This window comes from Staurois parvus, unplaced genomic scaffold (genome assembly GCF_062004578.1).
Source record: "Staurois parvus isolate SC_StPar_1 unplaced genomic scaffold, SC_StPar_1.0 ptg000015l, whole genome shotgun sequence".
NCBI classification, from domain to species: domain Eukaryota; kingdom Metazoa; phylum Chordata; class Amphibia; order Anura; family Ranidae; genus Staurois; species Staurois parvus.
The window spans coordinates 5,812,338-5,826,655 of NW_028317811.1; the positions used below are offsets into that span (position 1 = coordinate 5,812,338).

At 35.1% G+C, this 14,318-nt stretch overlaps 1 protein-coding gene across 2 annotated transcripts; it reads right to left on the reverse strand.

The window, feature by feature from the left end:
• Positions 1-4,630: 4,630 nt before the first annotated feature.
• Positions 4,631-13,176, reverse strand: ADCYAP1 (adenylate cyclase activating polypeptide 1). Of its 2 annotated transcripts, XM_089678227.1 has the most exons (5): positions 12,408-13,176; positions 12,071-12,175; positions 9,279-9,413; positions 8,622-8,717; positions 4,631-4,976 (listed from the first exon to the last, which is right to left on the reverse strand). In XM_089678227.1, the coding sequence occupies exons 2-5, from the start codon at positions 12,172-12,174 to the stop codon at positions 4,790-4,792; spliced, it is 522 nt and encodes a 173-aa protein (XP_089534353.1). In that variant the 5' UTR covers position 12,175; positions 12,408-13,176; the 3' UTR covers positions 4,631-4,789. The 2 variants fall into 2 exon arrangements, with proteins under 2 accessions (XP_089534353.1, XP_089534360.1); XM_089678234.1 differs by lacking the exon at positions 8,622-8,717 and having other exon boundaries at positions 12,408-13,172.
• Between the last annotated feature and the right edge of the window lie 1,142 nt (positions 13,177-14,318).

Consider the following 14,318-nt stretch of genomic DNA (forward strand, 5'->3'; position numbering starts at 1 on the left):
CAGCAATGTACCTTAAGCAGATGTTCCAGCATCAAAAGCAAGTGCACTCCAGGATAACCATATTATAGACCAACGGAAGTGGAAGGACAGGTCAGTACAATAATATCTAGCTGAGATGTTAAATACTTATCAAGTGAGCATATGCTTCTAAAAGTTTTATCTTATAATCATGAATTGGGTGTGCTTTAGAAAAATATGATACTTGTTGAATCTGAAGTACAAGACTTTATATTTTAAAAAAGGTAGTTTATATGTGCATATAATATATTATAATGTTATCATTATAATTATTATGTCTGGATAGTTACAATTGCATGTATTGAACCAAAGTTCATATTTCTGGGCAACTATTTCTAAATATTTGCCAACATATTTTAAAATGTTTATTTCATAAACTTTTGGCACACACCCTTTTTCCTAAGACTTTCTCTTTCTATCATTTAATTGCCCATGCCTAAAAGAACTGAAGTACAAAAAGAGTAAAAATAATATTCTTCTGTCATGTGGCCAATCAATAGGTACATATTTCCATGATAGATAATGTGTATTTTAAATTGAGTTTGAAGCAATACCAATAGTAATGATTAGATTTATGGATAATTGTTCTTTTTATTTCAAAATGAACCCAGACTCAAGCAACCATATCCTTTAATTGTTTGAAACAAGTCAGTTGTGAATGACATACTGTACTGTAGCACTAACAGTAGGCATTCCATGACTACTCTGTTGCACAGACCTACATTGTTATCTACTGCACAGCGTTTCAGTAGAAGAGCTCTGCCTATTCCTAGACCACACCCACTGATGACACCAGCAATGTAATCCAGCAATTAAAAGTAGAAGTGGGCAGGATATGCCTATCAAACTCCTATAGGCTACTCAGATACTAGAAGAACAGATTGTTTCCAGCCACTATCATATGTGACAAAGTGCTTTGCTGCTTCTAATCAGTAATTATATGCTAAATGTTAATTTATTTACTGATTGTCACATAAACTGTGCTTGTGAATGCCCGTTAGATAGCCAAGCTTTAGATTTTAAGTGTAGGTCCACTTTAGTTTCCTACATTGCAGTTCTTATCTACATATAACCAAATATTCACACTTGTGCATCTTTGGTGAAAGTGCATGCAAAACATAGCTTTTGCCTGTATCATTATTGACACTTAAAAAAAACAGATGAGATCGGTGCCATTGACTATACTAGATCAAATCAAATAATTAATATTGCATGCAATTTCACAGCATTAAAATGCATGGGGTGAATAGGGTGACAATTGCTTCTGAATTAATTAAACCCTTTCGGTAATTTGAAATTCATAGAAAATAGATTTAAAGAATTAGTTGTGGAAGTTTACAGGAGGTAGCAATTGAGAGTTTACCTTTGTCTATCGTGATTTAGGGAATATGTTTGTTAAACTGCTATGTTTAAAGGTGATTCAGTACAGGTCATAGTGCACAACTGATGTGTTCTTTGAAGTATAGGCTTGTTTTCATTAGAAATGAACTCTATAATGTTACTTAAGATGGAAATGGGGGTTTACGCTGTAATTTGGTTGGTTCGGAGAAAGATTACTTTTCAGAAGATAGAGATAAGAGAGTATCATCGGCCATCCATTAAACCCACAAGGATTACTCAGACAGGCTTGTGTTTTTCCCAGTAGACCATGGAGTCTAAAAATGGAATATAATATTTCCAGCATCACTCGCCTATAATATGCACTCACATCAGTCTTCTTTCAGAAGAGATTCATAGTCTACGTCATTCTACTTCCATCATCAGATACTTGACTGTCAATGCAGTAAATACTCATGTGGAACACTTAAGATGGAACTTTTAGAATCTTTGGGAATATACTTTCCACTGATCTTTTTTTATATTTGGAAAAAAAAAAACATTTCCATCTACAGCGACACTTGTTTTTCAGATCAGAGTAAATGTAAGGCTAAAATCAAGATAAGATGTTATGTAAATCCTAGTTTAAAAAAAATATTCATGCTATCCTCCTTTATAGTACAGAAACTCAACTTAGGAAAGGCACTGGGGAACCAGGGCAAATGTTAAAATCAAGATAATCAACTGTATATTTAATGATCGCTTTGGCATCATGTATTTGAACAAATCTAATTTGTATTAATTACTAATATTTACAATATCCAAAAAACATATTAGTCTTAACAAATACAAAGAAAAACTGCCATCAATTTTGTGTACATATAAACATATCCAATATAGATCCAACTTTAAAGACAAAATAAAGTAATGTAAACATAAAGAATTAATTGAGCTAAAGCTTTTAGTCAATGCACAAATGTCATTTCATTTAACTTACTTTTCAAACAGTAGACAAAATTGCATTGATTACAAAAATTTATTAACACAAGCTTTGCACACTTGATATAGCATTAATCATTTTTTTTTCGTTCTAGATAGGTGTGTCATAAATTCACTTTGATATTAATATTACTGTTGCACACAAAATAGACTTACATCTATGCAGATCATAGTATATTAGATCCACTTCATTTAGTAAGGCTGTTGGCTTTGCTGTAAATTATACAAAGGTTTGAATACTAAATAGATGATGCAGTAACTACTCGATTCAACTAGGAAAGCAAATTAAACCCTATGTTAATTCTACAGCTAACACACAATATAACCCTATCTACTAATAACAAACACAGGTGAGAGTCTAAAATACAAGCTGATGTGTTGCAGCATTGTAGGGCCACTAAAAAGCCATCTGTGATTCGTGGCGATTTAAAAGGCGAGGAAAGGCACGAAAGCTGCAAACTGCATCCTACGTCACATTGCTTGAGGAGAATGCAAAATGAAAGACTGATGTCATGCACAGGACTTGGGTGTAGACTGAATTCCCATGTGCAATTCTACTGCTGGCAATAGGATCAGCTGGCAGTGCTGAGCCACGATAGGGAACTCAAGTCTAGCTCCTTTGATTCATCACCTTCTGATCAGACTCGAAGGAAGAAAAAGCTGAAAGGTTTGTTACACTTTCTCTAGCATTGTTCCTGTTCTTCATTTAGACATTGGTGACTCAGATGAAGTTTTCTCTTTATGTCATTTTAAGTCAAAAGAAAAGAAAGTATTTACATTCTCTCTAGACATGTATATAGACAAATGCATGATAACAATGGAAATGATACAAAGTATGTTGCTTCAGACCTCAGTTTCTTTGTGTTCTTTTCTAACACCGTTGATGCTTTGTGATTACTACACGTTTATATATATATATATATATATATATATATATATATATATATAAAATGTATATATGACAAAACGTGGTTTTATGAAATAACTTTTACTAAGCAATAGCCATAATGTAGAAAAATACATTTTACCTTTTAAAGACTCAAAAAACAAGGAACAAAACTTTAGTAGTAGTGCATAATTATTTAGTAGTAGCTACAACAGGGGATCCTATCTTTACAAGAGTTTGCATAAACATAACACTTTTTTGTCACAATATTTGAAGTAAATGATTCAAGGAATGACAGTACTAAATTGGTGAAGGGGAGGGGAGAAAGAGGCAAAACCCTACAAGAAGACAGCCATAGAAAGAAACCTTTAAGTTAGAGCTGAAGAAATATTTTAGTAGATTCACAGGATGAGAAGCATGGACAGCACTGGAGAGAAACACATTATACTTTGTATCACGTTCCAATACCAAGCTGCCCATTGTCAGTGAGGTAATGGACCCATTCAAGGAGCATTCATTACTTTCCAACTCTGTTGACAGGTCCATAACCATGTACTTCATTTTGGGCAGTTCCTTTAGACTGCGCTGTACTTATTTCCAAATTTCAAATTGGCCTTCCAATACAGAGGAGTTGTCCAAACCAACCAATCACATCTGAGGCTACACTGGTTTATTTGGCAATAGACAACACCATGTTATCTTTTCTGCTTCAGCTTTGTACATTACAGCCCATTGCCACTCAACAGCAGGTATGCTTGCCACTTTGCCAAGATTTCTTTGCTGTGTGACCTATTCCAATCATTAAGAAGATCAACTATTTAATTAGGGTTTAGGACTGGAAAAAAACGGTCTCATAAACAAGTCCATAAATTTGGTAGAGCTGCTGAGTTATTAGGAAACGATTTAGGAAACATAAATACATAAAAATGTCAAATAAAGACAGCACAACATTTGGGGAATCTAAGAGGAGGAACAATGCCCCTAGAGACCTTAAAAGGGCATGTGCTAGGACCCACCAAGGGCAGAACCTCCAATGTCTTTCAGTGATTCTCCGAAATCCTTTTAACCCTTGCACTAGGTTCATGAGGTCATCATTGTGTGTGACCATCAGCAAAAGAATAAAACTAATGTTCTTAACCCTGTTGCGGATAAAAATACTAACCATTTAATTTCAAGTTACAAAAATAGGAGCAAAATATTCAAAACAATGATTGTCTTTTTTTCTCTATTTCTTTTTCTATAAAAACATAAACAGCTCATGTGAATTATCATTTTGTGCACACTCTATAATCATTTCTTATCACTTATGTATATTTATATATAATATATATATATAGATATAACTTATTGATTGGTCCACAAAGTAAATCTGTGCGTTCTCTAGTGCTTTTGTACAAAAGAAAAACAATATTATTATCAAAATATTCATTTAATGGCTTTACTTCATACATAAATACATGTTTGTAGATAACACAGGAGCGATGATTGTTCAGTCAGTTTGGAGATGATTTTTTTTTTTTTTTTTCGTTTTGTTGGGGCTGTATACACAGGGTGGCTGGTTGCTCATCGCTACAAGTATGCTACTCGCCGTCCTTTATTTTTAATTCTTTGTTTATACCTTTTCCCCAGGACTGCTGCCAAGTATTTCTTGACAGCCATTTGTTTTCTGTAGCGGCTGTAGCTGTCAGTGAAGATGCCATCTGAGTGCCGTTTTGATAGGGGTTCCGAGTCATCTTCCAGGCTGCTACTCACTGCACTGCAATGGCAAAAAGCAAGAGTTGCAATCTACAGTAGAATCTCTCTACACTGCATCCATCCAGCTCTGTCTGTCCACAATAATGCTACTAAATACCCTAAAAACTAGATATTTAGCATGCCACATCATGCACTCATCCTGAGATTGCCAAGTATATACACTGTAAAGTACTTTCAAAGCAGAACTCAACAGTTCTTTGGGATGAACTGAAGTAGATGAATAATTATTACTTACAGTTAATACAGCATTTTACCAAGCCAATAGTCCTCCTGCAGCCAACTCTTTCTGCACTATAGGTACCAATGCCAGTTCAATTATTCCAGTCTATAAGGGTTTCCCATAAAATAGGGAAGCTTGGAGGAAGACTGAGTGTATTTTCTATAGACTTCTACAACAGACATTTTCAATAGCTAGAGCCTAACATTGGGGGTTATTTACTAAAAGTGGAGAGTGCAAAATCTGGTGCAGCTCTGCAGAGAAACCAATCAGCTTCCAGGTTTTATTGCCAAAGCTTGATTAAACAAGCTGAAGTTAGAAGGTGATTGGCTATCATGCACAGATGCACCAGATTCTGAGTGCAGCAGTTTTAGTAAATCTGACCCACATTCCAAAATGATACATTCCAAATGTATTGATCAAAGATTTGAAGGAAGGAGTTGTCTCAGACAGTCCATTGCCTTGAAGAAACTAATCAGATTCAAGCATACTTTAGAAAAATGAGAGACGGAGAATGAAAGCCTAAAAATGGTTTTTATAAAAGGGCAGCTTGTCTTGTCTGTGATTTTTTTTCATAAATAAAGGTCCAGACCACAGAGGGAATTAATAGTGACACATTTATCTCACCTTACCTACATTGGTGTCAGATAAGAGTTGTAAATGCCACTCCAATACCAATGTTCACAAAACTGACCTTCAAGTGGAGATTTGTAGACATGGATCACTATGAACTAAAATGTTATTTTCTATAGATTTAAAAACTTGCTAATTTGACCAAATTTATTAATGGGGTACTATATTACAAGTTATGCATTAACCCACACCATAAGTCAGACATTTCATGTGATTTGATAATATGGGCAAATCAGATAGGTCACTGGCTGCTGATAAGTAGCCAATGATTATTTATTAAAATACTATACTACTAAGTACTATACTATACTATAATACTAAGAGCTTCCTATCTTTGACAATATTAGTGCCACATACCGCTAAACAGATTCAGATTGTAATGGCAATGCTAAGGGGCATATTTATAAATCAGTGAATGTGACATTTGCCTATCATTACTACAGGTGAATAAATCACTGTAATTTAAAATACATGTACAAGGAAAATTTGTTTGCAGTAAATATATGGTAATATTACATTCACCGGTTTTTAGATATACCAGTAAATTTTAGTTTATCTCAGGTAATATTAACTTTTTACCTTTGGTGCTCAGGTGCATATCTAGTGGTTGGAGGAACTATTCATATGCAATTGGAAGGTGCAGCATAGTTACTCTCAAACCTTTTTGTAAAATGTCTGAAACTGTTACCTGCCTACTAACCATTCTAGAAAATCTGTGTCTTAGGGTACCAAGTACTTAATGAATGTAATACTTCCATTATATTTGATTGGTATATGAACAGAATGGTTTTGTTCTATGAAATGGTTTACATATACTAAGTTACCCCATCTTGTATTGGAGATGAGAAACGGTTTTATACTTTTAATTGTCACTTTGAGATATTCCACGGTTGATTCAGTTAAGGAATATAGGCTGTACACATTGCACATAGATTGTTCCATCATTCATTAATGTGGAAGCAAAAATACTGTTTTTATTTTAAAATTTCTTTGCATGTGAATTTTCACTACATTCGCAAAGATAAAGGAAAATTCTCTTGCAAAGCAAAGGGCTTATTTGCCTTTAGTTTATCAACCCCATTGTCTGTATCTATCAGCAGTTTATTCACACTTTAAGTAAGAAAACTAGTTTTGTTAAGTAATTTGCGTATAGATCATTTTCATGATCTGATTTATCCCCTTCCCTTGCTTATTTATTCTGGCCTAAAACAGATGCATCTGACAATGTACCATCTGAGTCTCGCCTTGTAACACAGAGGCCATAAATTATTATAAAAGACTCTATTTTATCACCTCTGGCACCAGAATACATAAATGTACAGCATTATATTCTGCATTATATTCTGGTGACACAACATCAGTAGTGTGTTTTTTATATATATAATTAAGTCTTATCGCTTCCAGGAGGCAAAAAGCAAGAAAAATATCTTAATGTCAAAGCCAATTATTGCTGTGTAAATCCTGAACAAAGGGTACAAACATCTGCCACGGTGTCTACCCAGGCTCCATTAGGCAACCTTATGCCTTGATCCTCATGTTAGACAATTCCCAAAGGCTTCTGTCTCATTACCAATCACTACAGGGCTGTCCCTCCTTTTGCTACCATAATTGCCTCTAGAGAATCACTGTCAACAGCATGAAAAGAGTTATGCTCATCTTGTGAAATGTGTGGCGGCACATGGATGTAGTGATTGGGACAAGGTCTGGGATGGCTTCTTAGTGTCCCTTGAATGGCAGGCATTGTTTTTTTTTGCAGTTAACTAAGCAGTGAGTCATTACTTTGGAGAAAAAATAGATATATCATACATAAAGCCATACAGACTAGTGACATTGTCAGGCAAGGGTTCTACAAGAGGAATGGCAGACTTGCAAACTGATGTGCTACATATCAGACCCGCCCTCCTGCATTTTTATTAGCTTTCCTGACATGTGCATCGTTAGGCAGTTAAATATGGAGGTCTTAAATAATTTTCAATACAAATTACTGTTTTATGAGCAACTACATTCCTACTTCGATACCAATATTTTTGTGTGTGTTTCCCCACAGACATATTTAAATTAGGCTCTGCATCCATTGGAAATTTAAAGGAGAAATTAACAAAATCAACACATGTAAAACTCTGACACAGGAAGTCACAGGTTTTACTAACTAAAAGAAATCCACATAGGGTGACAATGAAGTTGGATAATTTAAAATGACAGTTTGGAGGCAATATATTCATCATATGAATTATTCATTGGTATGAAGCAAGGCCTTCCCCTGAGTGTTATTAAAATGTTACCCAACCCAGAAATCTATACTGCAGAAAGGTACACAACCTGCTGCATATTCCAAAGGAAGAGTGTTGACATATTGGACGATAAAAGGGTAGTGTTCCATCCCCAAAGAATTTAAATGCAGAGCCAAGTGGAATAAATAATACAGCCTACTATAATTGAATTTCTGGAGTAAATCTGTAAAGTCTTACTGAATGGAGGCAGATGATAAAAATAAATATCGTGACATTTCAACTCCATAAATTAGAAACGGATGCTGGGTGATGCTTTTCCTTTTAGGAAGCATTTCTTTTCAGCATTAATAGCGGTCACAATAGGACACAAAAGGACAGAACGCAAAGTGCAACAAATTAATATGGAATTCTGATTGGTTGCTAAGGGTTACTGTCTTTTGTGCATCTTCACTAGTTTATTAAATAGGACTAAATGTAAACTTAGAATCATGTTTGTGGCTTTTTTTTTTTTTTTTTTTTTTTTTAGAATCTCCACACATACTATGTTTTAAGAACACAGCCTTACCCTAAGCGTTTGGCCATCAGAGTGTGCAGGTATTTCCTCGCAGACAACTGCCCCAGTAAATTCCTATAGGCTTTGTTTAATAGATCATCAGCATGTCTAACAGTAAAGAAAAAAAAAATAAAAAAGGACAGATGATTCCTGGAAATCTGACATCAACATGTGTTGTTTTCAAGAAAGAAGCATTTCTCAATGGAATGTGTGTGTCTCTGTGTGTGTACAGGGAGGGGTGGGTGTAGTTGCCCATTATAGCTTCCTGACTATCCCTAGGCTGATTTGTCACAGGGTCATGTTTTACTCTCATTCACATGTTCTGCCTGAAATATCCCTCCCCCCCCCCCACATCTCTCATCACTGTATCACAATGCTCTCTTGCATTAACATATACGTATAGTTTTGTTCTTTCCCAGAATGCTGCTTACTTGCAAGATGCCACCTGATTAGCACTGAATGTTATTAATTTCCATACATTTACATTTCTCCCTTTGAATATATTTCTCCTACTAAATAATTTGGATGCATTGCAAAATTTGCAATATGATCTGACATGAGACAGAAACAGTATTACTGTGTTTGCAGATTTTATTCAGTTATTTACGACTATGCAACAAATCAGTTTATACAGAATTTAAGTGATTTAGGGGAAAATTCTGTAATCACCTCTTTTCCGCTGGGTAATAAAATGAGTACATATCGTCAAAGACCGACGCTGGATTTGCGATGCCAATCGGATTGTTATCAAAAGCAAAGTCTGGTAGAGTGTTGCCGTCCTCATCATATACTTCATCTTCAAGCCTAATGAGCAAAGGAAAAAAAAACAGAAAGGAGAATGAATTGTAAGCCTGTTAATTAATCAAAAAATGCATAATGACTTGATCAGTGGCTTTCAGAGCAATGTAATCCCTGGCAAAGGTTCATTTCTAGTGTCTACATTACTGGTCTTTTCTCTCTGAATATTGTTCAATGATGAGATGCCAGACGCTGATGGAAAAAGACCCCCTGAGACCCTATCAATCTGTAGGTGGGCGTGAGAGAAATAACAAGAGCAGCCCATCTGTGAGCTGACCTGAGGTTGGGGCTGGGCCAGAGCTAGCTGCCAAATCCTACAATCATTAGTACAGGGAACTGAGAGCAGATAGGAGGTGGAGGGGAGGAAGGGGGGAGATTAGAAAGGCTTGGGGGGGGGGGTTAAAGAGATCCAACTTCCCTTTATTGGCAGAACAGCATCATCAAACACACTATCAGCTTCCAAACATTAAATCAGAGCACTAAGTATTGGCCACAAAGCACTGAAAATACTTAGCAGTATCATTACCCGGCTTCTCCCTACAGAAGGAGGGGTATATTTGGACAGACTGGGTCCTGACTTTGACGGGTTTGTCTGCTTTCATGCCAAGATCCTCCTTAAGATTTTTTTTTACTTTGTATCTGCTAGGATGTAGGTCACCGTAAGCTATTTTTGTCAGTTTGCTCTGGCAGTGTTATTAATAATAGATGTTTCAAAAGTGTTTTACTCTTGCTAAATCTGGATCACAGTTTAGCTGTGTCAGATTCTCAGTACTATAGACAAATTATATTGGGCACTATATAGATTAACATAGCCAAGGAGAGAAGAAAATGCACACCCAAACACACTATGATTACCGCTGTCATTAATCATAACAAATATAGACAACATTTTGGTAATTTGTCTCTTCTTCAACTACAACTTCAGTGATTCACTCTACATAGATGATAGGAGTCATGTGCCAGAAACAAGTATAGAAATCATTTAATTATAAAAAACAATATTTATTTAGAGCTACACAAGGAGCAAATTACAGCTGTACAAATATATATATATATACAGTATATATATATATATATTGTTTTTTTCTTTTTACTTTTTTTTTTCTTTAATGATATTAAGATTTACTTATTTATTTATTTAGGGAAAATATACCTCTTTACTTTCTTTGTCAATACCTCAAAATATTTTTTTTTTATTTCAGCAAAACAATAGTTATATTGAAATGTGTAAGCAATTTTAGGAAGAAATAATGAATTATTTATAAGCTCAGTAACTGGATTGTGGGATAAATCAAAGGCAAAACAAAGGCATGACTGACAAAAGCAGTAAAAACAGTAATTATTTAAACAAAAGCAACAATTAAATTATGTTTTGTGTCTCATGGAATGGAAAAGAAGAAAAACCATTCTTAACAAAAGTATTTTTTTTTCTAAAACTGCCGCTATTGATAAAAAGAAATGTACTTTGTTTTGTCTGTTTCTAATCTATGTGTGTTATAGGGAACAGATTCATTAGACAACTGATGATATGTCTACAACAGTATAACTTGCAATGTGTATTATTATATCTAACCATTCTGATCAGTACTATAATCTGCTGAATCAATTAATTTATATGTATCATAGTACCAGTTATAACACTAGTCTGCTACCTGTGCTGTCTTTGGTATTTGAAGTATTTAAATATTCATTATATATTATTAGTCAGATGCAGAGTAAGCATAGCAGGGCACAGTCTGTACAATACTGCTTGTATAATAAATACATCCCAGTGTCAAGATCATGAACTTATCACATTGTTCTGAATCTACAGTAAGTTGACTCAGATCAAGTAGGAAGAAAATACCTGAACATTTCACTGATCACACCAACTGTTTTACTGGCAACTTCGATATATTCTAAACATGTCATCATCTGATTAATTCATTGAGCACAATAGCAGCACTGCAGCTTTCTGTATCGGGCAGAGCTAGCAAGTACTAGACAGATGAAGCAGTGGGGGCTTCCCCGGCTTTTGTAGTTTGTTTTTTAAAGAGGTATGATCACTGATATTACATGCAGATATCCTGCCAAAATGTATGGAAAATTCTGTATTTTGTATTTAAAAGTTTGAAAGGTATAGATTTGTGCAAGGATGTATTACATGAATAACACAAAAAAATATAAAATGTATATATATGTATAAGAAGTGAAAACAGATTTTTTTTTTAGAACAGTTTTACTGCTATGCTTTTGAGAACTGCAGACTAAAGGATCAATTTCACTTGATGGTTTAATTGCTTAGCAGCATGAGGTTAACCCCATGTTGACAACTGCCTTATTTGCAAAACAATTAAATCAATGGACTGCATAGAGGCAACAGAAAACAAGGGGTTAACTGCATGCTCCTGTCTTAAACATAGCTAACCCCTTAGCATTCTGTCAAAGAGATGGGATACCTGTATATCTGTATACTTGAGAATTTAGCATCCTAGTACACAATGGATAATCAGATGCTTTGCAAGCCTCATCCTAATTCAGAAGCTGCCACACATTGTGCAGACAATAAAAAAAAAAACAATAGAAAACACAGCCCCTAAGATCTACCTTGGATCTGTACAAATGTTGTCATTCAGATAATTACAGGTTTTTATGACAGTTATTGCCTATAGTTTTGTACATACCTAAGTGCTGGGTACTTGAGTGCCGTAGGTGAGGAGTGGACAGTGCAGCGCATTATCCCGTACACCAATAGCCAGACGAGCAGTGCTTTCCTGTACATTGTCATTCTGCGGGTGAGAGAAGTGGAGGAAACACTTTCAACAAGCACTTCTCATTAAATCAGATCGATGTGTGATTTGACCTCAATTAGATCAATGCATATTCAAATAGGGCAAGCATAATGTTTACTCATACACAATTATTTCAATTATCTTCTATTATAAATATTTGAAAAAAATGCTTATATAATTGCAGACTCCATTCAAGTGTTTAATATATAAAAGCATGCAAGATTCTTACCATATAAAATAAAAATTCCACTGTGTTGCAGAAAAAAAACAAGTGATAAATTGGGTTCCAAGTTAAAGCCAAGTGTTGCAAGTTTCCGTGCGGTCTTAGAATGCGGTCTGCATTGCCTTGTCTGACAGGTTAGGATGGCACGAAGACTGAATGCTATTCTGATTAAAAGTTTGAAGCAACCCACAGTTCCAAGGGAAAAACAAAGCTCAATGCCAGATGAGGTGAATAAAATAGCAGAGGAACAGCAAAATCAAGGATAAAATGCAACCTCCCTAGCTAAAAAGTAACTGAAAGAAACAAAAAAACAAGAATCTGTTGCTGTTGGGAAGTGAATACGAGTGAGATATAAAAGCAGTAAGCCAGGGAGGCAGGAGAGCCTGGTGCAGCCTGTTATGAGTCTTGGGCTGAGATGCTAACAATGAGATCAGATCTTCTCTAAGATACTTCTCCTGAGGCGTTTCTCTAGATGCTTTCTTCTTCTTCTCCTTCTTGTGCTGCAATTCAAGTTGACCAGCCCTCCGTTCTTGTATGTATATACATATATTTATATATATATATATACACACACATGCACCGAGAAAAGATATTTTCTGCAAACGCCACTTTAGGAAGAGCCTGCTTTGTCAACGTTTGTCTGCATATTACCTTTAAATACCAGCTATTGTTTGTGATTCGGTGGCGCTCGCATTTTTATCCATGGATCAAACAGCTTCCCTTTTTTTCAGAGTGTAAGTCACGTAATGATCCGGTATCAGAAAAGACGTCATCAGGCCAATTCCTCTAGGAACATAATAGCAATTCTCATCTTTCCTCACAGATGATCCGATCACAGTCAAGTTTTCTTATAAATATTCTGACATACACATTACCTTCATTTCAACCACATTTGTGCTTTTTTTTTTTTTCTTCTTCTTTGCCAAAAATGTTCCAGTTAATTATTTCTGACAGCACAGGTGACAGACAGAAGAATACAGTTTTCATTGTAAATTGCAAGAAAAAGTTTAATCCAGAAAAGAACTGAAGGTTATAGAAGATGTTTATGAAGTGATGAATTACATTAATTTTATACTAAAGCTAGAATTCTATATGTGTGCTTCAAACACATATGAGCACACGACAGGAACAATTAGGGTGAAAATCACAGATCTGCTAAAGCATTATAAGGATCTCCAGAGTTTCCTTAAATGCTTAATTTTTTTAAATGAGATAATAATTGACAGATTTCACTTATGGCTGGAAAACCTCAGTGGGTTTAATTAAAGGAGCTGTTCGTTTGGTGGTGGTGCTGAAAAGAAATAGCTGCATGTTAAAAGCACTGTGATTTGAATAATTTCTCAGACATGATCAAGCCATCTGCACAGATAAAAAAATACTCTTTTATCCACTCTTGGAATAGTTTATTTGTAACAAAGAAAGCCTTGAGTATACTACAATATACAGTATTATTGCTTAAAAGACATAATAAACAACAAACTACTATTTAACGTCAGAGATTTTCTGTTTAGATACAGAGCCTGATAACAGAGGAATCATAGATTAACTGTTGTTTTTACATAGGACTCTTAGGGGAAATCCCCCCATTAAGCATTTTGGACATTAAATATTGCTTTTTCCTGTCCATTCCATTCCATTTTTTTCCCTCTTCATTTACAGAAAATGACGTACAAACACCAGAGTTACGTGGGTAGACCACCAAGATCCTCCCTAGACAATATGCTTCGAACATACTGTTCCGGCGTAAATAATACTGGCAAAGACATTTACAAGAATGTGGAATATGATGAGCAATTCAGTTTGCTCTTTATTACTCAAAAAGGATTTTTCAATAACTGCAAAGTGCAATAACCCATAGCAACCACTCAATAATCTTTCATTCACATTCCTTGGTGACTGTTATGTGCTGAATGGTGG

Bases quoted from the DNA above. Each gene is read 5' to 3' on its own strand.
- ADCYAP1 (XM_089678227.1), bottom strand. From the start codon at position 12,174: ATGACAATGTACAGGAAAGCACTGCTCGTCTGGCTATTGGTGTACGGG. The intron at 8,718-9,278 runs GTGATTACAGAA...CTTTACTGTTAG, and splicing joins TATTACCCAGCGGAAAAGAG to ACATGCTGATGATCTATTAA. The intron at 4,977-8,621 runs GTAAGGCTGTGT...TTGCCATTGCAG, and splicing joins CTGATGGCCAAACGCTTAGG to TGCAGTGAGTAGCAGCCTGG.